The 11,675-nt window shown below is 41.4% G+C and overlaps 1 protein-coding gene across 1 annotated transcript in view; it reads right to left on the minus strand.

Moving 5' to 3' along the window:
* Positions 1 to 11,152, minus strand: part of vipr1b (vasoactive intestinal peptide receptor 1b) — a 54,375-nt gene extending 43,223 nt beyond the window's left edge. Inside the window, exon 1 of the mRNA XM_027016221.2 lies at positions 10,870 to 11,152. Within this exon, the coding sequence (XP_026872022.1) occupies positions 10,870 to 10,926 (57 nt within the window). The 5' untranslated portion in view covers positions 10,927 to 11,152. The remainder of the gene's footprint in view (positions 1 to 10,869) is intronic.
* Positions 11,153 to 11,675: the final 523 nt, after the last annotated feature.

Raw genomic sequence — 11,675 nt, forward strand, 5'->3', positions numbered from 1 at the left:
GAATTGTTGTTTTATCAATAGGTGGTGGAGGAAGTGTGATGTATTACTGTTTGATCAGTAGGTGATGTAGGGGGTGATGATGTAATGCTGTTTGATCAGTAGGTGATGGAGGGGTGTGTGATGTATTGCTGTTTGATCAGTGATATCACAGTATGTGATACCAGAATACAGGTGCACAGCGTGTGCACCTGTGCTGACCAGTCACTGAGCCTGCAAGGCTCTGCTATTGGCCTGCTACCATTAGAGATCCAAGCGCTCCAGTCCACAGTAAACAATCTCACCAGCTGCATAGTGGCTCTCTCTATGAGCTGATGGTCCGAGGCTGGAGAGCACCCATTTCCCTCAGCCTCAGTGAGTGCCTTGTTTCACATGAACACACCGCCTTTGAAATGGTCCTCACCACTGCCCCCATGCCGTTTGACCCTTTATAGTCAAGGTGGGTGCTTCTGATGTAGGTGTAGGGGCCGTTCTTTACCAGCGCTCAGGTGATAACCCAAGTTTTGGCGCATGACCTTTTTCTCCAAAAAAGAGTGCAACTGTGGAGCTACTGGTGATAAAGTTGGCCTTTGTGAAGTGGAAGCAGCTTTGAGGGCACTTGGCATGCTTTCACAGTCATGACTAGTGCTTACACAGTGTTTACAGACCACCAAGAGACTAAACTCCAGGCAGGCTTACTGGTTAGTGTTGCCTCTCACACCCCAGTGTTATTGCCCCACCTATCGATAAGCAGCTTCTGCTGCCCACACCCCAACAACCATGGTCCCACTTGGCTGCTGGTATCATCACTGATATCCTAGCCTCAGAGGGGAACACTGTCATATTCGTGGACTGCTTCTCCAAATTGTCCCATTTGTTCCCACTCTTGGTGGCACACCACACTAGAGACTACCAACCTGCTATTCAATCGTATCTTCTGCTGGTTTGGACTGCCAGAGGACTCTCTTTGTCATGTGGATACAGGGCTAACCTTGTTTGAGTGTGTCTTGGGGTTCCAATTTCCATTTTACCCCTAAAATCTACCCACCTCCGGTCATTCTGCTGTCCAGTTTTGGTTCTGGGAGAGTGAGCATTTCTGGGTTAGGACTCATTGGTGGCTCCAGGTGGCTATCGTGGCCTTTAAGAGGCCTACGGCAAGGAGAGACTCCTACCTACCAGCTGGGGGACCGGTTGAGGGTAGCCACCAATAACATGAAGATGGGACCCACTTGTAAGTTGTACCAGAGGTATGTAGGTCCCTATACCATCCAAACGCACCTCACTGAGGTCACCGACCAGGTTAAACTACCCACAAGCAGCTGGGCATCATTGGCCTTTCATGCATCTGCCATGAAACCTGTGATTTCAGGTTCTTTTGAGGCTTCAGGCACCACCACCCCACACGACATTGAGGGAGGCCCTGTCTATGCAGTGAGTTCAATACTGGACTTCAGGAGAGGTCGAGGCCAGTTCCAGTACCCAGGGGATTAAGAGCGTTACAGCCCTAAAGAAAAGAGCTGGGTGCCGGCTGAACACATCCTTGATCCCAATCTGGCAACAAGCTTTTACTGCACTCATCTGTCAAGGTCTGCTCCTTACCACCCAAGTCACCCCTGCACCCACTCATCGGCAGGCCCTTTGTGGGGGGGAATAATGTCACGGTCTGGTCTGCATCCAACCAAGTGTACACACCCAGACACACACATGCACATGCACACACCCCTCCCCCAATCCCAATCACCAAATTATTAGTCCTAACCACTCACACCTATCCTTTATTCACATTCATTCATGTCTCTACTTAAGCCCACAGGAATCATTCTCCAGCGCTTGGTATTTCTCATCCACTCCAAGAAGAAGCCTGAAGCCAGAATGGGCTAAAAGAGACACCTTAAGTGCTTGGCCCACTTGTACTGTGTTTAGATTGGCAACCTTTTGTTTTCTCATTCAAGCAATAATAAAGCTCTCATTTGTTTTGCACTCACACTTTGCTCCCTCCTTGACGATGTCACACTAATTTCCAAACCTAATGCATTCTTTCAATTTCTCCACTTCACAGCTATATTTAAAGATTAAAACACAATGCAGATTCTCCTGTACTTCTGCACTCCATCACAGTTGGTCTTTCTGTGTAAGAAAGTACAGACATGACGTGCAGGCTACCAGAGCGCAATCTACTGAAGCACATACATTAAGCACAGTCCACCAGAGCACAGTCTACCGGAACACATTCGACCAGTGCAAAACATGTTCAGGCCACCAGAATGCAGGTTACCAGAATTCAGATGTCTGGAACACTGTCTACCGGAGCACAGTCTCCTGGAGCACAGACATGAAGTACAGGCTACCTGAATGCAGTTGTGAAGCACAGTCTACCAGAGCACAGTGTCCCACAGCACTGACATGAAGTACAGGAAGTATAGGCTACCAGAACCAGAATGTGAAGCCCAGTCTACTGGAGTACATACAGCCAGCACACAGACATGAAGTACAGGCTACCAGGGTGCAAATGTGAAGACTCGTCGAACACATACGATCAGTGCAAAACATGTTCAGGCTACCAGAATGCAGGTTACCAGAATTCAGATGTCTGGAACACTGTCTACCAGAGCATAGTCTACTGGAGCACAGACATGAAGTATAGGCTACTAGAACGCAGATGTGCAGCACAGTCTACTGGAACACAGTCTACTGGAGCACAGGCTACTGGAGCACAGGCTACCAGGCAAACGCTGGTGCATACCTGACAACGCTCACACACTCCACTTCACACATTTATGTTTATGCTTGAATAGTTGGACATGGTTCAGCTATGTAAGTGTGTTTAGTAACTTAGCCCCATGTTTTCACATACCACTTATATTGTGGTCCATCTCTTTTCTAAAGATAACAGCATATTTTTGTCGCCATTATGTTCCCAGTGAGGCTTCGAGCCCAGAAGGCCTGGGGCGTTAGTCAATGTAAAGATAGTACATGCCAAATGAGGACAGCCATTTTTGAACTGTGCCTTTGCTTTACAAGGTATACTTTAGGGAACACACAACAGCTCCATGATGACTCAGCAGAATGAACAGCATGGTTTTGCCAGGAGTTTTTGTTTATGCAGAGATTTGTTCTAAAAACCATATAGTCTTGTATGCATAAACCAAATAAAGGGCTCACTGCTCTCCAGGGTACTTAGCATGCTGCAGACAGAGAAATCTGACTGCATCATTCATTCTGCTGCTCTAATCTCCAGGGACCTTCCTCTTGTCTTAATGGCTCTGATTAATTAGTGGACAAACGGCTCGCCACAGTCTCTGCACAATTACAAAGATGTACATGTGCAGGGTTCATAAACGACTCAGGAAGAGACAAGTAAACACTGGGTGCTACCATAGATACATTATGGTATCAACATGTTAAGTGCCAATTTAAATATGGCTTCTAGGTCTTAGCAAAATCTTTATACTGTTGACAGTGATAAATATGTGTCACTGAATCCACACATAAACAAAGTTAAGGATTGTTATGTTTTAATAGGGTTTCATAATAAAGAAAGTTATGCCCAAATAATTACACTCATACATGATAATAGGCATCATTGAGCATCACAGAGCACAAAAAAAAAAAATACAATAAAATAAATTCTTTATTTAAAAATATTCTTGTTATTTGCCATGCAATTAACAAAATGTTTTTTAAGAATTCTGGGTTATTGTTCTACTGCCAAGAACAGGCTGAGAAAGTTTGCAGTGGAAGTACCCAATATTCAACATTTCATATTGGGGATAATTGGGGGGTGGAGGCAAAATGTACTGTAGCTAATAGTAATGGAACTTTAAAACAGGCACACAGACCGGATTGATGGCACAGTGACCATGGCAGACGGACTGCTGTCTGATCTGAAACACATAAACATGTGCTAGGTAACTGCCGTGGCTGCTGCAACCCAGTTAGTCCATGCGCTTGCTGAAGGCAGGAATCCCTCACACACCACGCATAGCATGAACTAGCATCGGCTAGCATCAACTAGAATCAACAGACAAAGCTAGTATGATCTGTAGCATCAACTGCAGCAGCTACAATGGCTGATCATTTAGCTAATGTGTATATATTTGTAGCTTAAATAAAAATTAATAAATTATATATATATATAAAGGTTTTCTTACTTATACTTACTGAAAATGTCAATCCCTTTTAGATAAAGAAACATTACAATTAGCTTAAAAAAGACATCTTTCAAAAACACTCATTTAAAAATACATACCACTTCTGGGGGCTAAAATAGTTTAATCACTATATTTATTACAGTGACATTTATTACAGACAAAATCATTCTTCATTTCTTACCTTGTCACAGACCCCTAATACGCATTACACAAAAGCGTCATATTATTGCTGCATGCACCAATGACATTGTGAACTGCAATATCACCTATAAATATAATCTTAACTTAATATAAAGCAACGTTTTAATGACAAATTTAATAGGTAGAAGCCATACTGTTAAGAATGATAAACTTTAAGCACTTTCCATAAATACCACAACATCAGACATGCTACTCCACCACTGTTATTCCTGAAAAAATACATTTAAATTGATGGCATTTAACAGACAATCTTAAACAAAGCAACTTACAAAAGTGTTTTTTCATCTACTCAAAGAATGCATCCTAACCTAGCCTAGCTAGAAATAGGTTAGAGTTCAAAATACCACTGAACTAAGATACTGCTAGATACAGGAGTCAGTGCTTATAACTTGAAAGAACTGCAAAATGAGCACATCATAGGTGCAGTACCAAATGACAATAATGACTGATGTTTGGGAAGAAGAAATATAGTAGTGCATTTCAGGATGTTATGACAATAGGGTATTTCAAGTGATAATTTACTGGTCAGGTTTAGTGGTCTTTTAAATGCTCCAGAAATAGACTTTTGTCTGCATTTGATCGTATTCATTATCTCAGTCTCCACTTATAAGGCGCACTATTTACAAATAATCAGCATTAGCTGCATTCTTAGTATGTGCTGTTTTCACTATTTGTCTGCCGCTATCAACATAATTTTCTTAAATTATAATAATTTTATTTTAATTTTATTACATAATTGTATTAAATTGTATTACAATTTATTAAAAGCAAACAGTTCTCTCCTTTATATTGGTGTACATTAATAAGGTGTGCACCTAATTAATGTGCACCAAGATAAAGAAGAAAACTGTTTGCATTATACACTTACAGCTATAGTTAAACCTTTCCAAACAAAGGATCAGATTCACTCTCCAACTGAGCCTCAAACAAAACTTTACCAACAGCACTAAAAGGAATTTTTCATCCCTGACCTTATTAAAATAGTTCTTTCTGTTCATTTATATGATGCACAGCACAGCCTCAATGAGAAGCACAGCTGTGACACACACACATGTAGTTAGGACAGAGTATGGAGGAAAGTTATTAAATAAAAAGAACAAGATTACAAACTAGAGATGACAGCACTGGAAAACAATATTAACAATCCAAACAGGGTCCCAGTGAGAAACATCATTCAGGACATAGCATGCAAATGCAAGGCATGTGAATGCATGAAAGGAAACAGTGTAAATATATATACAGTACTGTTTCACAGGAAATCTAGGTGTTCACAGTTGCGCAGTATTACAGTGAAGGGCAGGCAGGAGCAGGTGATCAGTACTGTATAGCGAAGGGCAGGGTACAAGGTGTTCGGTATTGTCGGGGGTGGGACAGCAGCAGGTGTTTAATGTTAAAGGGAAGGGCAGAGTAGGGGCAGATTTTCAGTGTTGTAGTGGGGGCAGGGCAGAGGCAGATGTTCAGTGTTGTAGTGGGGGCAGGGCAGAGGCAGATGTTCAGTGTTGTAGTGGGGGCAGGGCAGGGGCAGATGTTCAGTGTTGTAGTGGGGGCAGGACAGGGGCAGATGTTCAGTGTTGTAGTGGGGGCAGGGCAGAGGCAGATGTTCAGTGTTGTAGTGGGGGCAGGGCAGAGGCAGATGTTCAGTGTTGTAGTGGGGGCAGGGCAGAGGCAGATGTTCAGTGTTGTAGTGGGGGCAGGGCAGAGGCAGATGTTCAGTGTTGTAGTGGGGGCAGGGCAGAGGCAGATGTTCAGTGTTGTAGTGGGGGCAGGGCAGAGGCAGATGTTCAGTGTTGTAGTGGGGGCAGGACCGGGGCAGATGTTCAGTGTTGTAGTGGGGGCAGGGCAGAGGCAGATGTTCAGTGTTGTAGTGGGGGCAGGGCAGGGGCAGATGTTCAGTGTTGTAGTGGGGGCAGGGCAGGGGCAGATGTTCAGTGTTGTAGTGGGGGCAGGGCAGTGGCAGATGTTCAGTGTTGTAGTGGGGGCAGGGCAGGGGCAGATGTTCAGTGTTGTAGTGGGGGCAGGGCAGGGGCAGATGTTCAGTGTTGTAGTGGGGGCAGGGCAGGGGCAGATGTTCAGTGTTGTAGTGGGGGCAGGGCAGGGGCAGATGTTCAGTGTTGTAGTGGAGACAGGGCAGGGGCAGATGTTCAGTGTTGTAGTGAGGGGCAGGGCAGGGGCAGATGTTCAGTGTTGTAGTGGGGGCAGGGCCGGGGCAGATGTTCAGTGTTGTAGTGGGGGCAGGGCGGGGCAGATGTTCAGTGTTGTAGTGAGGGGCAGGGCAGGGGCAGATGTTCAGTGTTGTAGTGAGGGGCAGGGCAGGGGCAGATGAGTGGGGCAAGGCACCCAAATAAATAACAACTGCAAAAACAGGACACTCACAGTGTAGTGACACATATCTTTATGTGATTTATGCTCATGCAGAATGGGTTTTCAATAACAGTAATATCATGTTCAAGCATGATTCCCGCACAGATGTACCTATAGTGTGAGTTTCCCATTTTCAAAAAAGAAATTTGTCTTTTAAAGGCATACATAATTGCCCCATTGGAGTATTCAAACTGCAGAGTAGTTTTTTAACACTAAGTAAGCCTTAGTGATGTTGTGGTATGCCTGATTACAAATGACAGGAAACAATTTCTGGGGTGAAAAACATCAAAACATTTAAAAATGATTAAGCTATATAGGCCAAAGCAGGTATCTAAAAGACATCACTTTCAAACACTGATAGGAAGAGTATTAATTAGAAGATAAACTTGAAGGACTTAAGTAGCACTATTTCTTATGCAGGAAAATACAGTCCAGTTTTTATAACAGTGAGTCACAGACATGCCCTGTATCCTATAATGAATTAGTTTCTACTTCAGGCTTTGGCTTCCTGCACTGCAAGTTTTGACTTCTGCAAAGTCTCACACAAGGTAATGTGACAAGCCACTGCACACTGGGAGAATTCTACTGATATTCTCTGGGAAGCTCAGCAGTTTCAGTGACTCTATAACAGAAACATGCCAAGTTATATTATTGTAAAGTCACTGTATATGATGGCCCTTAAACACAGGTGTTCAAGATTCTGTCATGTAGCTGTTTAAATGCCTTTCACACTAATGCTCTTAATAGCCACAGAAATATGTCAACAGAGGAGTCCAGACAGAGCCAAAGCACAACCTTTGGCTGAGAAGCAGTTGCAGCAAAAAATAAAGAGAGAGAGAGAGAATGAAAGCAGCATGGATTGCGAGTCTTTAAAATTTTGCTCAGTGAGCCACAAAAGACAGTCTTGGTAAAATGTACCAGATTAACTTCTATCCAATTTGAGTATTTTCAAATAACAGAAAATAACCGAAAGAGGTTTGCAGTATACATTCATAAGGGTGGCTTTGATGGTTATAATTACTGGATTATTATGTTAATTAGTCTATTCTAATTTATTTAAACAGAATTCATCTCAATATCAAATTTCAACAAGTATATGATAGTCTGTTTTTTTTTTAAAACATGGGGATTCCACATGGGAATAACATTACACTGGGGACATCAGGATTTTAAGACTTGATGATTCTGAGAAGAAACATCTTGTAGAAAGCAGCTAGGGAGGCTGACATTAAAATTATGTCTATCAAATGGTTTTAGCACACCATGAGATTGAAACAGAGGTAGAAACTTTACTTTCAGTTTGAAGTGTTGCTCGGTTAACAGATGTTTGTGATGTCATCACATGGTTCAATCGCCAGTCAGCCATCTAAGATTTCCAGTAATTTTTCAAATTTGTTTATGTTGAACAACATGCAGCAGATAGTTTCAGTGGTATGGGCCCTACTTGCTAACTGATTTGTCTCTGGTCTGAAAAGCAAATTGACCACGTTAATCCACCATTTATCTGTCAGCACAGAACTTTGAAAATTTGGCTTTGATCAACAAGAGAAATTGAATATGGACTGAATAAATGTTTAACCACTTCTGCAGGACTGAAAATATCACAAACACACACATTTTTACTTTCTCGCTCGCTCTCTCTCTCTCTCTCTCTCTCGCTGTCTCTCTCGCTGTCTCTCTCTCTCTCTCGCTCTCTCTCTCGCTCTCTCTCTCTCTCTCACTCCATCTCCGCTGGTGGGTATAAGCGTAGGCTTTGCTTCTGGAATCATGAACTGTAACAATAAAGGTAAGTAATGAAGAAGAGTCATGTGAAAATGTTTCAGCCTTAGTGTATTAAATTTAACATGTTGGTCACCTTACCTATCACAGAAAGAGCATGAGACCTGTAATAGAATCTTCAGAAAATACAAAACCCATAGGTCATTCATATGTTGCCTCTGTCTTTGCAAAACAGATAGTTGGGCAAAAAGAGAAATCTTGAGAAGTCTACTGGTCATAAATTAATATGAATACAGAGATTTGAATGGCTACTTAACCTTATAATAATTTAACTTAATAATACTTCTTACATGTAGTTTCAGACAGTTTCATCTAAGGAGTTAGGGGTTAGGGTTAACTGCAGATATAAGCAGACTCTCTGAACCACCAATCTCTCTCACAGAATATATAATATATTCTGGATATATCAAAAATATGGAGAAAGTATCTTGAAACACACCAAACCCCATGGCACATCAGCATGGACATAATGTCTAGTTTTGGAATGCTGAAGAAAATGTTTTATTACAGGAGGAAAGTGAAAAACAGAGAAGTGAATGGAAAGCAGACAAAGTGCAGAAACAAATGAACGGATCAATCATAGGTGGAAGAGTGAGATTAGGCACCTCAGCAGGGGAGGGTGGAAACCCCATTGGTAGAACCTATTTAAGTACAAATAACATGTTTTCAGAAAGTTTTGTCAGGTTTTCTAAACACAGTTAGAGGTAGTCTGTGTATAAATGTACTATTTTGATTTAGCAGCATTGTTTTTACATTACCATTTTGTACAAATTGTATGTTTGTTGGTAGGGTTATTGCTACTGTTGGAATGCAAGTTATTGATGGTAATCAATTATAATTGATTATTAATAATGAGTTAACTATTTACAAGCCAAATAGCATTATGTCAATTATGCAAAATATTAATGCTAAATGGTTTTAGTTAGTTACCTTATAGGGTGATGGATCCTTTTAAAAACAATTATGATGTTGATATAATTCATTCAATAAATATGAAACATCTGGACTAAACAAGCCAACGCATGCATTATAAACAAGCCACCGCATGCATTACCTGTATGATCAAATGGAACTGTAAATGTTCAGATTTTTCAGGTTTTCAGGTGATAAATAAACCCTTATTGCCAGGTCACAATAGACTTCCTTACAGAGGAACACCTACACCAATTACTGAGAATTAGTATGCTGTTTTTAATCATTAGACCTGATTATATTTATTACTGATAAACTCACAAGCAGCAATATGTAGTACCTTGGATACATGAGTTGAGATTGTGTTTCTTTAATTAAAACTAATAGTATTATACTGAGTATGGTTTAAATAGCATAAATGTGACCTTGGTCGGTATAGCTGCAGTTTCATCTGTTTTTATTTTTGATTGGGATGCATTTGTCATTTGTCAAAAGGACATCCTGAATGTGAAGATCATAACAACCAGAAAACTAGACCTGTCAGAAGGGTCTGACTTTAGACCACGATAACTGTCATCCAAAAATACTGCACTTTCTCTTTATTTAAAATATTGCTCTTCCACTGTATTCCTCTGTCCTTTTTCCCAAGACGTCAGATATCATTTGGAAAAAGGGCAGTACACAGATGTGGTAAAGTGGTCGATTTGTTACAAATTAAATCTGGCTGTCAAGACCATAGAGAATCTGACACGTCTAACAACGTAGCTTTTTTTCGGATACAAATTTACCGTGAACGAAAGTCAAGTATCTGCCAGAGCGTTATTCCTGGTCTGTGAGGCTATAACGCACCTACAGACCCTGGTCTCTTCACATCAAATCCTGTATCTACTAAATAAAATCTTTGACGTGTACAGGGCACTTCGTGTCCTGCCCCACGTTCTGGCGCCCCAGAACATCTCATCTGTAGAACCCATAAAGATGACTCATTCCCAGACAGGTGCTCTCTCTCTCTCTCTGTTCTATGGGATTTTAAAACTTAGAAAGCAATTTAGCCAGTTAACTCTATTTCAATTTTTACACGTGCGTTTGTGCATTTGTTTCCTGCTGAGGCACATGCGGGCAAGATAATACGACTTTTTTTTGCAAAAGAAATGTTGACGAAATCTCTACGGCACCGTCTCTCCATGTTTCTCTACGTGACGCTTCATTGCGCATCCGTTCCTCGCATTATACTCAACTTTACTGACTTCATAGCTTTACATGTAGCATTTAGTTTTGTTTCAAAACTGTCGCCATACCTTTGGCTGTAGTCCACCATCAACAGCTACCAGTACGAAACTAAATGTAAAAATCTTAAGCATTGAATGCTCAAATAATAGATATTCCAAATTTAGCTTTTTACAAAACAACCATAAATTCTGCAGAAGTACAAGATGAATAACAATTGTAGAATAACAAAAGTGTGCACATTGCACGGAGTGATACTTACGGCAGACACAAAGGTGCCCAGAGTTGACACAAACACCACAAATCTTGACGCATCCATTGCTGGTTGTTGTTCTTGCTATGGAGATCCAAGCAACCCTTCGCTAAAACAACTAACCAACCGGAAAGTTGCTCTTTAAGTTAAGTTTTGAGAACATAAAAACGTTCAGTTTAACGTCAAAAGTGTCCTTGCACAAGGTGCTAACTGATGAGCATAGCGTAAGAACTCAAGCTGAGAGTGCATCTTACGTGCCGCCCTTTCACTCGCCAAGCTTCACAATACAGCATTGCACAGACCCACTCACGCTGGCATGTCGGTGACCAAGCGCTATCCACGGTACGTGCGTCTGGGAACGGGTCCGAACGCCCACTCCCACTGCATCTGAGACATCAGTAATTACGCGCAAGAATTATTGCGCTTCATTGGACCTACTCAGAAAGTCTTGGTTTGCTAGCTGGGTGACAAAGTATTCTTATATGTAGCGGCTATGCTGTCACTAATATGAAAGTAAGCTTAAGAATAAAATGAAAGGTATCGTTCGTCAAGGTTCTCAAGGTTTATTTCGTCACATCACATCACAAACTCACAGTTATACGATGGCAAGAAAGACAACGTAAACGCTGTCAAAACCCCACTGTTTCATTCATTTGGATTTGATTGAAACAATAATTCTAACGTTAGTTAGTTAAACTGTATGATAACTAAACACATATACCAACATATTGTTATTATTCCGTTACATTTCTATATAGTGATTCAGTAAATTGCTGTCTGGCACCAGACGAGTTAAGTTTACTTTAAAATATGGT

This window comes from Electrophorus electricus, chromosome 5 (genome assembly GCF_013358815.1).
Source record: "Electrophorus electricus isolate fEleEle1 chromosome 5, fEleEle1.pri, whole genome shotgun sequence".
Taxonomy (NCBI): Eukaryota; Metazoa; Chordata; class Actinopteri; order Gymnotiformes; family Gymnotidae; genus Electrophorus; species Electrophorus electricus.